We start from the raw sequence: 18,072 nt of genomic DNA on the forward strand, positions 1-18,072 counted from the left end.
TGTAAAGAAAAAAGTATTTAATAAGAATATTTCATTCATTCAGATCTAGGATGTGTTATTTTAGTGTTCCCTTTATTTTTTTTGAGCAGTGTAGTATTTGAATCCAGGTCTGGGCAATAGCACATCTCCCAGTGCCATCAATCTACTGTTTCCCCCTGGTGTCTAAATGTTAAATGGATTGGGATGGGGTGGTATTTATAATAGATCCTGTGTCACAGACATGGACGAGATGGGTCTGCCGAAAACCAAATATTGTGTTCCACAGTAAGAACCTCATACCAACAGTCAAGCACGGTGGTGGTAGTGCAATTGTTTGGGGATGCTTAGCTGCCATAGGACCTGGACCACTTGCCTTAATAAGGAACCATGAATTATGCTCTGTATCAAATAATTCTACAGGAGAATGTCAGGCCATCCGTCTGTGAGCTGAAGTTGAAGAACAGCTGGGTCATGCAGCAAGAGAATTATCCAATGCACACAATCAAGTCTATATGAAAATGGTTAAAAAGCAACACATTTGAGGTTTTGGAATGGCCTAATCAAAGTCCAGACCTAATCCCAATTGAGATGTTGTCGCAGGACTTGAAACGAGCAGTTAAAGCTTGAAAACCCACAAATGTTGCTGAGTTAAAGCAGTTCTGCATTCAAGAGTGGGCCAAAATTCCACAGCGATGTGGGAGACTGATCGACAACTACAGGAAGCATTTGGTTGAAGTCATTGCAGCTAAAGGTGGCACAACCAGTTATTGAGTGTAAGGGGGAAATTACCTTTTCACACAGGAGAATTTGGGTGTTGAATAACTTTGTTAATTAAATAAATAAGTACCCTTTTTTGTTATTTGTAAACTCAGGTTCCCTTTATCTAATATTAGGGTTTGGTTGAAGATCTGCTAACATTCAGTAGGAAAGATTTGCAAAACTAGAGAAGTTCTGAAAAGGGGGCGAATACTGTATATCATTTTCATGCTGTCATTCTTTTGTAGAGGATAGCCATGTGCTGGGGGTATATTTATAATAACAAGAAATTATTGGATTTATATACTGCTTTTTCCAGATGCTCCAACTGTTTGTGAGGCAAACTCACCTCATCCGCCACCAATGTTCTCTATGTTGCGTAAGCCTGCATCCCTTGATACTCATAACTCATTACTGATATGGTAATACTGTGGTTGCTGGTTAGATCATTCATTGATATAGTATATTACAGCATGGGCTGTATGGATCATCCTTGTTCTACGCCACTGGTTTGATGTATAACTTAAAGTGTATTATTGATTGGATAACAGTATAATGAGCCAACCAATATATTTGTTATAGGGCTTAGATTTGATTAAGATTGGTTCTGTTTCTTTTTATGCCAATGAAATTACAGCTGTTCCATTTTCATAACATTTGATTTCTTCTGGGAAGATAGCAAATGAAGTGCAAAACTTTTAAAGTAAAACCCACATCCTTTTTTCATTTGATCAGAGGCTGCATTTGAGAGACAAATCGCAACTCTTAAGAGCCATGTGTGTTTGCGTGGGGAGCAAAGTGAGAGAGATTGAAAGTGGTGCCTCCACTTGGTGCCTCTGCTTCGTGGCTATAAATCCAAGACAGCATGTCAAAGCTTCGGCATTGACTTTGAAATGATGACTACCTAGCACTCACAATTTACACAATACATCCCACTTTGACAGGTGTCCAGCAAAGCTCCATCTGAGCCCTTTTTTGCGCTCCATAGAACCGGCAATGCATGACAACTGGAGAGACTATGGACTGTGATAGGTGGAGTGTTTTTACTTATTACATGCATGTATGCACCAATACACAGGGGTTAACTACAGCATGGGGTTTCTTTGTACTGTATGACCTCCTGTACATCGTTTAACCGTATTTGACCCTTTAACCTTGTAGGCTGAGGCAGAGACATTAATATACATGATTTGACAAACGCGGTTTGAGACTGAGGTTTTCTTCCATAGATGTACTAAGAGGCAATTACATTTTTGGGGGCTGGCAAATCACCCGTTGAGTGAACCTGACTCGAAATACTGCATGTTTATGAGTCAGCTATATGCTTATCTATATATGCTCATCTACATGTGTAGTGTTGCTATGGTGAGAAAGTGTGGTTCTTTGTGAAATGGCTAGAGAGTATTGTCAAGACCAGGTATTCCCCCATGGGTATGCGCAATGATGCCGTCGGGGGTACGCCAAATAAAAATGAGATTCACATTTTTTTTAAATAAAACAAACAAATTATTATTTTTTAAACAAAAAACACAAATTCTTCACATTTTCAAGCAGTCCATTTAGTAAGGCCCGCGTCCATAGAGACACATACGAGCTCTACTACCAGCAGTACTACACCTGCACCTGTCGACGACACAAATTGTTCTGCTTCCACGAGTACATCCACATGCTAGCATCAGTAATTCGACATTTGTTGTTAGCCCAGCTAGCATGGACACTGACAGTTATGAATCTGATGCAGCCGAAGATCTACTGCCCCCTTACCCGGGAAAGCACCGAACAACCGACAGGGACATAGGACCATCGAAGAGGCGCAAATATGATGAGAACTATATTGATTTGGGGTTCACTTTTACTGGGAGTAGTGCCTTTCCTCAGCCACAGTGTGTTAAGTGCAAAAGTATTATCTCACAACTCGATGAAACCTTCACTCTGGCGCAGACATTTAGAAACAAAACGTGCCAATTTGAAAGATAAACCACACAAGTTTTTGAGCAAGAATTAAGACGACTTCGATTAGTAAGACATGCATAAAAGCAACAGATACCATTAATAAGAAGGGGCTAGTAGAGTCTTATATGGTAAGATACTGAGTAGCTAGGACAGGCAAGCCCCATACTATTGTGGAGGACTTAATTCTCCCTGCTGCTGTGGATATGGCTGGGACAACGCTGGGAGAAACGGCCCAAAAAACTATACAGACAATGCTTTCATCAAACAACACTGTTTCATGATGCATTAGTGACATGGCAGGAGATGTTTTGAAACAATTACTGCTTCGCATACAAGCCAGTGAATTCTAGGCGTTAAAGCTGGATGAGTCAACAGACGTGGTGGGCCTGGCACAGCTCCTGGTATATGTCCGTTACGTTTACGGGGTGTCAATTAAGGCATCCTCTTCTGCAAACCACTGGAAACCAGGACAACAGGAGAGGATATTTTTAAGTAATGGACAGCTTTGTGACATCACATGGACGTTGGTGGTCAAGATGTGTTGGTATTCTGTACTGATGGCGCAAAACCCATGACAGGGAGACGTAGTGGACTGGTAACGCACGTGCAAGCAGTTGCTCCCTATGTCACTTAGGTGCACTGCAGCATCCTCTGAGAGGCTCTTGCTGCCAAAGGAATGCCTGACAGCTTGAAATACGTTTTAGACACTACAGTGAAAATGGTTAAATTTGTTAAAGCAAGGTCCCTGAACTCTCGTATATTTTCTGCACTATGCAATGATATGGGCAGCGACAATGTAACACTTTTACAACATACAGAAAAGTGTGCTGGTTATCAAGGGGCGAAATACTGACACGTTTTTTTAAATTGAGAGACGAGCTGAAAGTTTTCTTTACTGACCATCATTTTCACACAACTGGCCTCTCTGGGTGATGTTTTTTCTCGCCTGAATGATCTGAATCTAGGATTACAGGGACTCTCCACAACTATATTCAATGTGTGGGACAAAATTGAGGCTACGATTAAGAAGTTGGAGCACTTCTCTGTCTGCATTAACAAGGACAACACACAGGTCTTTCCGTCATTGTATGATTTTTTTTGTGTGCAAATGAACTCAAGTTTACGGACGATGTCAAATGTGATATAGCGAAGCAACTGAGTGAGTTGGGTGCGCAATTACGCAGGTACTTTTCCGAAACATATGACACACACAACAGGATTCGTTATCCCTTTCATGCCCTGCTTCCAGTCCACTTACCGATATCTGAACAAGAGAGCCTCATCGAAATTGCAACAAGCGATTCTGTGAAAATGTCATTTAATCAGAAGCCACTGCCAAATTTCTGGATTGGGCTGCACTCAGAGTATCCTGCCATGGCAATCGTGCTGTTAAGACACTGATGCACTTTGCAACCACGTACATAGGTGAGAGTGGGTTCTCTGCCCTCACTAGCATGAAAACTAAATACAGGCACAGACTGTGTGTGAAAAAAGGATTTAAGACTGAGACACTCTCAAATACAACCCAACACTGCAGAATTATGTGCATCCTTTCAAGCACACCGTTCTCATTAACCTGTGTTTAGTTATTCACCATTTTTTATGAGCAAATAATGTTTTATATGTAAGATGGTTAAATAAAGAGCAAAATTATTGATTATTATAATATTGTTTTTTGTGCCCTGGTCCTATAAGAGCTCTTTGTCACCCGAACCGGGTTGTGACAAAAACATATTCTTATGTTTTATAAATGTATCGTATAGTGTGTGTGTGGCAGACTTACAATTATGGCAACAAAAAAAAACATTATAGAGTGCACTGACCCTGGTGCTAGAGGGAGTACGCAGCTGGAGGTTGAATGTTTGAAGGGGTACGTGACTATAAAAAGTTTGGGAACCACTGGTCTAGACCATGTGACCTGACCAGGGAAATAAGTAAGTCCACTGAGTGATCTTCACATCATGATTTAGTAAAGTGATTGGTCTAGAGTTGCCCAATCCCAGCGCTCCACACTCCTACTCCTCCCCACTTGTGTTTTCCCATCTACTCCAGCAAACAGATCCAATCCCCCGGTGATCAGATCTCTTTAAGCATGCTCAGCAGTATTTCTGTGAAAAGATAAATTCTGGGGTTGGAGTTACCGCTGTTTGTCCAAGATCCACACTGGGAACAGTGGAACATCTGCTGTGCTCTGTGTGTCTGCCACACAAACATTCTCCCACGTCTTCTTTCCTAGAGTTATCGTGGCACTTCTCTCACTCCCACTGCCCGACAGCATTGTTGCTGACGCAGATAAAGGGATAGGAGAGATGCTTCAGTTTCAAAGCAGCACTGAACCTCCGGAACTACTGCTCTGCTCTTAACTCTGTAACTCTCACAGGAGTTGAGCTTATTTTGCTGTCTTGTTCTTTCTCCTAACATATAGAATATATACAATAAACCCACCGTGGAGAAAATATAGAATCAAATCTTTCCAAATATGTTGCCCAAGAGAGATCATCTTTCTGAATATGTTGCCTAAGATATATAAGCTTTCTGAATATGTTGGCTAAGAGAGTTAATCTTTCTCAATATGTTGCCCAAGAGAGTTAATCTTTCTCAATATGTTGCCCAAGAGATATCATCTTTCTCAATATGTTGCCCAAGAGAGTTCATCTTTCTCAATATGTTGGCTAAGAGATATCATCTTTCTGAATATGTTGCCCAAGAGATATAGTCTTTCTGAACATGTTGGCTAAGAGAGTTAATCTTTCTCAATATGTTGCCCAAGAGATATCATCTTTCTCAATATGTTGCCCAAGAGATATCATCTTTCTCAATATGTTGCCCAAGAGATATAGTCTTTCTGAATATGTTGGCTAAGAGAGTTAATCTTTCTCAATATGTTGCCCAAGAGATATCATCTTTCTCAATATGTTGCCCAAGAGATATAGTCTTTCTGAACATGTTGGCTAGGAGAGTTAATCTTTCTCAATATGTTGCCCAAGAGATATCATCATTCTCAATATGTTGCCCAAGAGATATCATCTTTGTCAATATGTTGCCCAAGAGATATAGTCTTTCTGAACATGTTGGCTAGGAGAGTTAATCTTTCTCAATATGTTGCCCAAGAGATATCATCTTTCTCAATATGTTGCCCAAGAGATATAGTCTTTCTGAATATGTTGCCCAAGAGAGTTAATCTTTCTCAATATGTTGCCCAAGAGATATCATCTTTCTCAATATGTTGGCTAAGAGATATCATCTTTCTCAATATGTTGGCTAAGAGAGATAATCTTTCTCAATATGTTGGCTAAGAGATATCATCTTTCTCAATATGTTGGCTAAGAGAGATAATCTTTCTCAATATGTTGGCTAAGAGATATCTTCTTTCTCAATATGTTGGCTAAGAGATATCATCTTTCTCAATATGTTGCCCAAGAGATATCATCTTTCTCAATATGTTGCCCAAGAGATATAGTCTTTCTGAATATGTTGGCTAAGAGAGATAATCTTTCTGAAAATGTTGCCCAAGAGAGATAATCTTTCTGAATATGTTGCCCAAACATGCCCTGCTCAAACCTACTTCTCATCAGAACCCAATGTTGACTTTTGCCTACCTGCAACGTGGTGTTTGTGCCTTCAACTCATATTACTCACACTACCCAAGTCAGAACATACAGAACATATAAAACTCATATTGTTGCTTAGTATTATTAGCACATACTATAGACTTGCAAGATAGATAATGTGTTGAAAATTGCAGACTCTAGGCAATATATGCATGGTTATATTGGAACTCTACACCAATACCAATGTGTCCCTCTGACTACACATATAGAAAACATATGGACCTCTCAAATATCTCAATACTTTTCCACGAATTAAAATCATTGTGTAGTAAAATAGATAGAATATTTCTAAGCATGGGTGCACAGACAAAAACATGTAATGTGTACTTGGAAACGATTAATCTTCACCGACATGACAACAGATGTTTATTTGAGTGTATGGGTAGAAAAGGTGTCCCTCTTGTGTGGTGTCTCTTTCACTGCCTGACTCGCTGCTGAGCTTACAGTTGTATTCTCTGAAAACTATTATGGATTCTGCCCAATTGCAGCCTTTACATTGTCAGTTATCTGTAAGTTTTGATGGTGCAATGGATGAAACAACTCTCAATAGTTACTCTATATTAAAGGTACAATCCCTTCTGTGATGCATACATACTTCATTAAGTCATTTGTGCTGTGTCCCTCATACTGCATTAAAAAACTAAGCTGATGGTACGCAAACGTAACATTTCCATGTGCCGTTTTGTTGTGATCTTTGAACAGTAGATGAGTGACACCGCTCACAACCATACCACTTTAAAGTATCAGTATGTGACTAAGGTTTACCATCCTATACATGAGTAACAGTCATTCAGATGACAAAGCCCTGAGAGATCTGTCCCATTGACCCCATAGACATAGACATAGACACATAGACTGTCCTTAGACAATCCCCCTACCTAGAGGGCAATTATTAGCATCCTTCCAGCATGTCCATGAGTGGTCACATGACCTAAGCCATGGGCATCAATCACGTGCCCATCTTAAAAGGATAAGAGAGGAACCAGAAGACTAATCCTGGCCTATGCGCAGGTGTACGGTGCCCATTCTAGGACAACCTCAAGCCTCACCTCTCCTTGTGAGAAACACAGCCACCAAATGCAGATGGAGGAAACAGAGTTGTACGCTCGCCCTCTCAGCCCTCCTTGTGAGTGGTGGGCCAAGAGGCTGCGGGTGTCCTAAAATGGACACCGAACAAACAATAAATATCCCTGACTCGGTACATGAGGAACACAGCTTCTAAATGGCAGGCGGATAACGACAGCGCATGCTTACCCCACCAGACAAGAGGTGAGCGAGGAGACAGCCCTTTGTGTGCATTTGTGGTCTACATGTTGTGAGAGCATTATTTGTTATCCCAAATCCTTTTTCTGAGGCTGTTATCTGGTTTCATTCAGATATCCATCACAACACATAACATGTGATCACATGAGCTTTGAATGTATTCTTTGCGTATTGCATCTCCCCCTCCCCCGCACTGAAGATAAATGTGCCCGCTGAAGGAGAAATGTCCAAATGCTTCAGAAGTGTGTGTGCGTGCATGCTTGCGTGCGTGCGTGCGTGTGGCTCTATCCGTCTCCCTGACTGGCATGTCCATCAATCTGTCTGTCCGTAAAGCCAGACTTCTATCATATGAAACAAAAACATTCTACATACAAATATAACTGTTTCCAAACAAATTACGAATTACGAATTAATATCCTGATATTAACATGAACTAAAGTTCCCCTCTTTCCTCCATGTATGCAGTCGGTTCTAAAATAAACCAGCACACATGAATGCTTAGATCACCGGTAATCTTTGATCAATTATTCTTGGAAATCCTGAGAAACACTTGAAAATGAAATGTGGACTTTCTATGACCAAGCGGGTCAGAAGTGATTATCTCTCAGCTCTCAGCACCACCAGCAGAATGCAACAACATTATCAGCAGTCAACGAGATATCGCCGTCGATTCAATTTGGATAAAAGCACCATTCAATGTACTTGAAGCATCATAATACTTAATTATATTGGGTATGAATCCACTACAAACCATTACTTTTACTGGTCTTACACTGTGGTCAATGACTTGATATTACTTACTAAAATGTAACTTCATGTATCCTCAGAGTGTGTTGCATTATTCACCTGGTTTTGGACAACCACCTGTGATAAAGTTACTGGCCTTGGAGAAAAATAACAATCTATGTCTCACTGAACGGAATGTCACACCTTCAGTGGGATTGTTGCAGCAATCCATGCTCATATATTGTACTGTAGATACAAGAAAATACTTAGGCATTGAAATAAACGTGAAATGACTTTGCTATGCAAGAGCAATAGAAGCAGGGCTTTCCACGATCGATACACAACATTACATAAACACAGTGATATATAAAGAAGGCCAGAACAATGTAGTCACACTTGGCCAGTGCTGTGATGTGCGGCTCGTTGTGACACGTGCAACTATTAAAATGTGACGCATGGTCAGACTCCTTAGCATGGTCAATGGCAATGGCCTGCTGGTCCTCCTACATAACAACCAGAGAGAAAACAGCAAAGACAATAACAACAACATTCAGTGTTTTGATCTCCACCCAATAACCACGCACACACATACATATGCACCACACAAGCACACACAGTCACACACACCCTACTGTACAGACAGGATTACCACACAGCCACAGGGGCTGAGCTTGTGTTAACCCGTTAACCCTCCCCCATCCTGTTAATGAACTAGATAACAGTGACCTGACCATCTGCCTTCAAGACCAAAAGGATCAACCCACACAGGGTTAAAGACAGGCATACTGTATGCAGCAGACAGCTTGAGCTCCATGTATAAACATGTCACATGTTTACATTAATACTGGATCGCTGAAATGGTGATAATGTTGCACTAATGAAAGTGTTACATCATGGCAGGGATTAATACTGCACTGATGGAAATCCACCCTATGAGCAAATAGCATTGCTGTGCCACAATGAAGTGAACTTGAAAGGAAAAATAAGAAATAATGAACCACACTATTACAATTGGATTCTTACAGTTTTTGAACGACTCACTAAGCTAAGTGCTAACATGTTCATCGAGCTGTAAACACCCTCATCTGTAACTGCTCTCTATCTGTCCTACAATAGCATTCCTAGGCTGTGTTATTCATCAATCCCACATAGACCTAATGGAGAGAAAGTCAGTCAGAGTCAACAAGCAACACTACATGACCAAATGTATGTGGACACCTGCTCATCGAACATCTCATTACAAAATCATGGGCATTAAAATGGAGTTGGTTCCCCCTTTGCTGCTATAACATCATCCACTCTTCTGGGAAGGCTTACATCTAGATGTTGGAAAAATTGCTCTGGGGACTTGTTTCCATTCAGCCACAAGAGAATTAGTGAAGTTGGGCACGAATGGGGCCACTGTGGCCCCACGGATGGGGCCACAGTGTCTCCTAACCCCTCCTGTCTCAGCCTCCAGTATTTATGCTGCAGTAGTTTATGTGTCGGGGGGCTAGGGTCAGTTTGTTATATCTGGAGTACTTCTCCTGTCCTATTCGGTGTCCTGTGTGAATCTAAGTGTGCGTTCTCTAATTCTCTCCTTCTCTCTTTCTTTCTCTCTCTCGGAGGACCTGAGCCCTAGGACCATGCCCCAGGACTACCTGACATGATGACTCCTTGCTGTCCTCAGTCCACCTGGCCATGCTGCTGCTCCAGTTTCAACTGGCCTGGGCCCTAGGACCATGTCCCAGGACTACCTGACATGATGACTCCTTGCTGTCCCCAGTCCACCTGGCCATGCCTCTGCTCCAGTTTCAACTGTTCTGCCTTACTATTATTCAACCATGCTGGTCATTTATGAACATTTGAACATCTTGGCCACGTTCTGTTATAATCTCCACCCGGCACAGCCAGAAGAGGACTGGCCACCCCACATATGCTCTCTCTAATTCTCTCTTTCTTTCTCTCTCTCGGAGGACCTGAGCCCTAGGACCGTGCCCCAGGACTACCTGACATGATGGCTCCTTGCTGTCCCCAGTCCACCTGACTGTGCTGCTGCTCCAGTTTCAACTGTTCTGCCTTATTATTATTTGACCATGCTGGTCATTTATGAACATTTGAACATCTTGGTCATGTTCTGTTATAATCTCTACCCGGCACAGCCAGAAGAGGACTGGCCACCCCACATAGCCCGGTTCCTCTCTAGGTTTCTTCCTAGGTTTTGGCCTTTCTAGGGAGTTTATCCTAGCCACCCTGCTTTTACACCTGCATTGTTTGCTGTTTTGGGGTTTTAGGCTGGGTTTCTGTACAGCACTTTGAGATATCAGCTGATGTACGAAGGGCTATATAAATAAAATTGATGTGATTTGATTTGATTTGATTTGATGTTGGGCAATTAGGCCAATTCATCACAAAGGTGTTTGATGGGGTTGAGGTCAGGGCTCTGTGCAGGCCAGTCAAGTTCTTCCACACCGATCTCAACAAACCATTTCTATATGGACCTGGCTTTGTGCATGGGGGCATTGTCATGCTGAAACAGGAAAGCACCTTCCCCAAACTTTTTCCACAACATTGGACCCATAAAATTGTCTAGAATGTCATTGTATGCTGAATGCTGGAGAATGAAGATTTCCCTTGGCTGGAACTAAGGGGCCAAGCGCAAACCACGAAAAACAGCCCCAGACCATTATTCCTCGTCCACCAATTTTTACAGTTGGCACTATGCGTTGGGGCAGGTATCGTTCGCCTGGCATTCGACAAACGCAAATGGTGAAGCGTGATTCATTACTCCAGATAACGCGTTTCCACTGCTCCAGAGTCCAATGGCGGCGAGCTTTATACCACTCCAGCCAATGCTTGGCATTGCGCATGGTGATTTAAGGCTTGTTTGCAGCTGCTTGGCCATGGAAACCCATTTCATGAAGCCCCCGACAAACCGTTCTTGCACTGAAGTTGCTTCCAGAAGCAGTTTGGAACTCAGTAGTGAGTGCAACCGAGGACAGATGATTTGTACGCACTACACGATTCAGCACTCGGCAGTCCCCACTTTACAGCTGAGCCGTTGTTGCTACTGGACGTTTCTACTTCACAATAACAGCACTTATAGTTGACCGGGGCAGCTCTAAGCAGGGTAGAAATTCGATAAACTGACTTATTGGAAAGGTCCAATGTTGGTGCCATGTTGAAAGTCCTTGAGCTCTTCAGTAAGGACATTCTACTGCCAATGTTTGTCTATGGAGATTTCATGACTGTGTGCTCAAATTCATACACCTGTCAGCAACTGGTGTGGCAGAAATAGCCAAATCCAATCATTTGAAGGGGTATGCATAGTGTATTTCTCACAGCCCATCAAATAGTGACTTTGCCAGTCTATAGCCATGAATAACCCCTATTCCAACACAATGTCAGTCAAATGTTACAGTAAGTTAAGTTCCTAAGTGACCGCTAACCCCTCACCCTAAACACCTTGGTCCGGTTTGCCAGACACAGTTCAAGCAATGAGGATCAGGGTAGAGTAGTATGATACAAGTTTTTACAAAACATTTATTCCCATTTATTTATATTCGTATTTCATCCCCTTTACCCCATACCATCCCTACTTCTCCTACCATCACCACCATCCCTACCATCCCTACAACCACTACCATACATGCCAACAATACCATCACTAGCATCACTACCATCATAACCATCACTACCATCCCTACCACAACTACCACTCTAACATCCCTACCATTGACTACCATCATTTCCATCCCTACCACTACAATCCCTACAACCCCTAGCACCCCTAGCACCCCTACCATCACTCCCATCCCCACCATCACTTCCACTAATAACATACCTACCATCTCCACAATCACTACCATCACTACCATCCCTATCATCACCATCATCACTATCATCACAAACATCACAACCATCAATTACATAACAACCATCCCTACCATCAACACAATCGCTACTATCACCAACCTTCACTGCTGTCCCTACCATCACCATCCTCACCACCTTCACTACCACAACTACCACCACTAACACCACTACCATCACTATCAACACCACTACCATCAATAACATAACTACCATCCCTACCATTACTACCATCACTACCATCACCACCATCACTACCACCACTACCATCACCACCACCATCCCTACCGTCACTACCATCCCACAATCAATAATATCACAACCATCACTGCCATCCCTACAATCACTACCATCAGTACCATCCCTACCATCACCACCATCACTACCATCCCTACAATCACCACCATCATCACCATCACTTCCACCACTAACATCCCTACCATCTCCACAATCACTACCACAACTACTTTCTCCCATCCCTACCACCATTACCATCCCTACCATCACTACCATCACATCCATCCCTACCATCACTACCACAACTACCATTACCAACATCCCTACCATAACTACAATCACCACCATCCCTAAAACAACCATCACTACTATCCCTACCATCACTACCAACCCTACCATCACTACCTGCACTACATTCACCACCATCATCACAATTCCTAAGTATCACTACTATCAGTACCATCCCTACCATCACCAACATCCTCACCATCACTTCCACAACTAACATCCCTACCATCTACACAATCACTACCACCACTACCATAACTACTTTCACCACCATCACCATCATCACCACCATCACCACCATCCCTCCCATCACTACCACCACTACCATCACCACCATCCCTACCATCCCTACCACCACTACCATCACTACCCTCATTACCATCACTACCATCACTACCCTCATTACCATTGCTACCATCACCACCACCACTACACACCACCATCTCTACCATCACTGACATCACAACCATCCCTACCATCACCATCATCACTACCCTTATTACCATTACTGCCATCACTATCATCACTACACACCACCATCTCTACCATCACTGACATCACAACCATCCCTACCATCACCATCATCAAAACCATCCCTACCATCACTACCATCACTACCACCAATACCATTCAAACTGTCAGAATCATCACAATCATCCCTACCATCACCACCATCTCTACCATCCCTACCATCAATTCCATATATACCATCACAACCATCACTACAATCACTACAATCACCACTATCCCCACCATCACAACCACCACTACAATCACTACAATCACTCCCATCCCTGCCATTACTTCCACCACTACCATCCTGACCATCATTACCACAACAACCATCACTACCATCCCCACCATCCCTACCATCACTAAAACCACTACCATCACTACAATTACCACCATCAGCACCACTATTACTTCCATCCCTACCACCACTATCATCACTACCATCACCACCATCACTACCAGTAGCCTAGATACAAGAAAATACCTTGACATGATCTCTATACTGAAGCTGAGAAAATAACTGAAGAAATAGACAATGAAATGAAAGTGAAATTACTTTGCTTTACAAGTGCAATAGAAGCATGGCTTTCCACTACCATCACTACCAACCCTACCACCACTACCATCACTACCATCACTACCAACCCTACCACCACTACCATCACTACCATCAACACCATCCCTACCACCACTACCATCACTACCAACCCTACCACCACTACCATCACTACCATCAACACCATCCCTACCACCACTACCATCACTACCATCACTACCAACCCTACCACCACTACCATCACTACCATCACTACCAACCCTACCACCACTACCATCACTACCATCAACACCATCCCTACCACCACTACCATCACTACCAACCCTACCACCACTACCATCACTACCATCAACACCATCCCTACCACCACTACCATCACTACCATCACTACCAACCCTACCACCACTACCATCACTACCATCACTACCAACCCTACCACCACTACCATCACTACCATCAACACCATCCCTACCACCACTACCATCACTACCATCACTACCAACCCTACCACCACTACCATCACTACCATCAACACCATCCCTACCACCACTACCATCACTACCATCACTACCAACCCTACCACCACTACCATCACTACCATCACTACCAACCCTACCACCACTACCATCACTACCATCAACACCATCCCTACCACCACTACCATCACTACCATCAACACCATCCCTACCACCACTACCATCACTACCAACCCTACCACCACTACCATCACTACCATCACTACCAACCCTACCACCACTACCATCACTACCATCCCTGCCATTACTTCCACCACTACCATCCTGACCATCACTATCACCACAACCACCACTACCATAACCAGCATCAGCACCATCATTACCATCCCTACCACCACTACCATCACCACCATCACCGCCAGTAGCCTAGATACAAGAAAATACATTTACATTATCTCTATAGTAAAGCTGAGAAAAGAACTGAAGAAATAGACAATGAAATTAAAGTGAAATTACTTTGCTTTACAAGCGCAATAGAAACATGGCTTTCCACTACCATCCGTACCAGCACAACCACCACTACCATCACTAGGGGCGAAATTCAGAAATCTCAGAAAAGCAGTACTAAGCTGGGATCAGTTTTACCTTTTTAGATAGCAATGATTAAACTGGGGGACCTGATTCTATACCAGAACTCCTAGATGCTTCATGAATACAGGCTGAGATTCCTGATGATTTCCTTTCGGGAAAGAAATATGCCACTTTGAGTAGCGAATGTGCACGCGTTGGTTTTGTCCCCAGGGTAATTGCCAAGTCATTGTAACGGGAGGCAGAGCGCACATTAATTTCTGCTGTTTCATCAATGCCTGTCTACTGAGGAATGTATTATGTTCGGTATTCCAACAACATTATTACGTCAACAAGTGTTGATTATGAGGTGCTATTCTGTGTGTGTGTGTGTGTGTGTGTGTGTGTGTGTGTGTGTGTGTGTGTGTGTGTGTGTGTGTGTGTGTGTGTGTGTGTGTGTGTGTGTGTGTGTGTGTGTGTGTGTGTGTGTGTGTGTGTGTGTGTGTGTGTGTGTGTGTGTGTGTGTGTGTGTGTGTGTGTGTGTGTGTATACCTACATACCTGTTTATGTAAAGAGGGTTGTTATAGGCCACTTGCCTCATCATCACTCATGTGACATTCATCCCACTACAGGCCATCCACAACTTCAATAGACACTGATAGAAACTGATTGATAAAAGTATAAAGCCCTCCAACTCAACTCTGGACCTTGAAGCCAGTTCCATTGTGTTTTTTTTCATTATTCCCCTCTAATCAGGGACTGATTTAGACCTAGTACACCAGGTGGGTGCAATTCATTATTAGAACAGAAAACCGGCAGGTTCCGGACCTCGTAGGGTAAGAGTTGAATACCACTGCAATAGAGGGTCAAAATCCTAGACTGGTATCCTCTGTGAGTCTGTCTGTCTGTCTGTCTGTCTGTCTGTCTGTCTGTCTGTCTGTCTGTCTGTCTGTCTGTCTGTCTGTCTGTCTGTCTGTCTGTCTGTCTGTCTGTCTGTCTGTCTGTCTGTCTGTCTGTCTGTCTCTGTCTGTCTGTCTGTCTGCCTGGCTGGCTGGCTGGCTGTTGGCACAAACCCATTAAATGGAAGCTCACAATTAGAAACAGCTGATCGATAGAGTGAGTGGACAGCATGGGCGATGCTTGAATATTAATAGCGTTACTAGTTGAATGACTGTTAAAAGCATCTTCTCCATATTCATAGCCTTCTATGAACTTGAATCAATGTGGCTCTGCCGGGTTTCTTTAAATGCAACTCCATATTCTTAGCCTCTAATGAACTTGAATCAATGTGGCTCTGCCGGCTTTCTTTAAATGCAATATATGTACCTGACATGAGCGGTTGAGCTGTGTCGTGAAATGGCAAAGAAGGGTGAAATATATCTGGAAAGTTTGGGGAGATGGCCTATGCATCCCTAATTCAAAGGCCACTACCCTTTCATTAATAGTCTGGGAGTTTCTAATGAGATTCTAATTACTGTTATCTTCTAGTTTGGATGGCAAGGGGCAGGGAGAAGTAGAGGGTCATTATAGGCCTGTCAGAGACAGACAATCCAAAAACACATTGGGTAGATTTTCTCCAATCAACCCATTTAATCAACAAAGAGGTCATTAGAATAAAACAATGAAATACTTAAAGAGTTTATTCAAACCGAGAAGCACTATCCAGTCGGATTTAAAGATTAAGATACAGTACAACAATTGAAAGGGGGGAATCAAACATATAGAATGAATGGCCATCACGGTCTCATAGAAGACTATGCCTATAGCTAAATGAGTCACGCGCAGCGAGAGAGACGATGAAATTAAAACTCGAGTATAATCCCTCAACCGCTAACGGTGTCACTCAAGGATTTAGTGTGCTAAAGAAGAAAATAACACGCTAAATACTATGCAGCGAAATTAAAGGCCCGAAGCACTGGCATGGAGCGTCCCTGACATTCCCCAAAATATTGACTTTGTTTCAGAACTCGGCTACCTCTCACGGAATTCTAGCAGGCTACAGTAGCGGAGTAGCCTATAGCGCACTAACATAGAGTAAACCGTGAAGACTCAACTCGCAACTTCATTGCCATCAACTGAACTGTAGCCTATTTCCTACAGTTACGGCATAGATGAGTTTATCAAGACCTGTGGTAAGTAAACTAAATCCCAAACCTGATACATATATTCTTTGAATATTGTATTTAAATAAAATGACAGATTTCAGGAAATGGGGAAATAGTTTTACGCAGGGATTTGCCCTTGATGTCCATTACATTGCAGTTCGATGATAAATAAAACACACTTTTATGTAAGGTGCACTTTCAGTGGGCTATGTTGTATATTTATATTTACATTTCACAGTTTTCCTTTGTTTTTAGCAGAAGAAACACTTGAAATATCCATGTCTATTGTGTTTTACCTGTATATCCAGACGCAAACCATCCAGAAGGATAATCCGCACGAGATTAGGAAAAAAAACTGTAGTTCACAACAACTATATATCAAAAGGGTCAGATGAAATCCACCGTTTGTAACTAGAAATCCACACAATATACCTTAGAATAAGTTTATAAACGGGTAGTCTGTAAATCCTTTTCGAATACCATCAACCATTTTGTATAAAGAGCGAATCCCTGATTTTCAGCACAGCACCACCGGAGGAGTGGACAGCTCCGTTAGAAGCAGCGGTCTAACCTCACTCTCGTGTCTCCTGTGCCACTGAGGCACCAGCCACCAGCTCCAACCTCACCTACTGGCTGCGTCCCGATCCGATTTACATACAATCACAGGACGAACCAATCAAAAGCCCCGCAGAAAGCTCCTCCAGAGCGAGAGTGGAGACAGACAATCTGCCTCGTCTGATTCCATTCGCTGGATATAATTATCCTTGACTTGAGATGAATTGGGGTTGGGGGGATGTCGAATGTCCCCTTCCTACTGTTCAGAATTTTGCGACACTGAAATTAGTCAGTCAAGTCCTGCAAACCATCATGAAAGTAAGTCACCATTAACAAAGGAGGTATTACAAATACAATAATCTATGTTTTCAGGAAATTATTCATATTTTGCTCATTAATGTGCACATTATCAAATGGGAACACATATTTTTCTAAACTGAACAGTGTTGTAAAAGCATATTCCTTCAAGTTATTCTAACAAACACACAACCGTTTCAATGCAAATTGAGCTGACTACATCTCAATAAATCGATATGGTAAACCAGGAACCCTATCCTTCTTGAAACAATAGTGAAACTGAACAATTACCTTTGAATTCCAGGCTAAGTATGTGAATAGGCTTATTCAAATATAAT

The 18,072-nt window shown here is 42.5% G+C and overlaps 1 protein-coding gene across 4 annotated transcripts in view; it reads right to left on the reverse strand.

Moving 5' to 3' along the window:
* The window catches only part of LOC123993523 (follistatin-related protein 5-like), a 234,127-nt gene extending 216,599 nt beyond the window's left edge, over positions 1–17,528 (reverse strand). For 2 of the 4 annotated variants that reach the window (XM_046295753.1, XM_046295754.1), the window contains exon 1: positions 17,179–17,527. In XM_046295753.1, coding sequence (XP_046151709.1) covers positions 17,179–17,201 — 23 coding nt within the window. In that variant the 5' untranslated portion in view covers positions 17,202–17,527. Of the gene's footprint in view, positions 1–17,178 lie in introns of all 4 variants that reach the window. The other 2 variants (XM_046295752.1, XM_046295755.1) reach the window with 2 other exon arrangements.
* Positions 17,529–18,072: the final 544 nt, after the last annotated feature.

Source organism: Oncorhynchus gorbuscha, linkage group LG13 (genome assembly GCF_021184085.1).
Source record: "Oncorhynchus gorbuscha isolate QuinsamMale2020 ecotype Even-year linkage group LG13, OgorEven_v1.0, whole genome shotgun sequence".
Taxonomy (NCBI): Eukaryota; Metazoa; Chordata; class Actinopteri; order Salmoniformes; family Salmonidae; genus Oncorhynchus; species Oncorhynchus gorbuscha.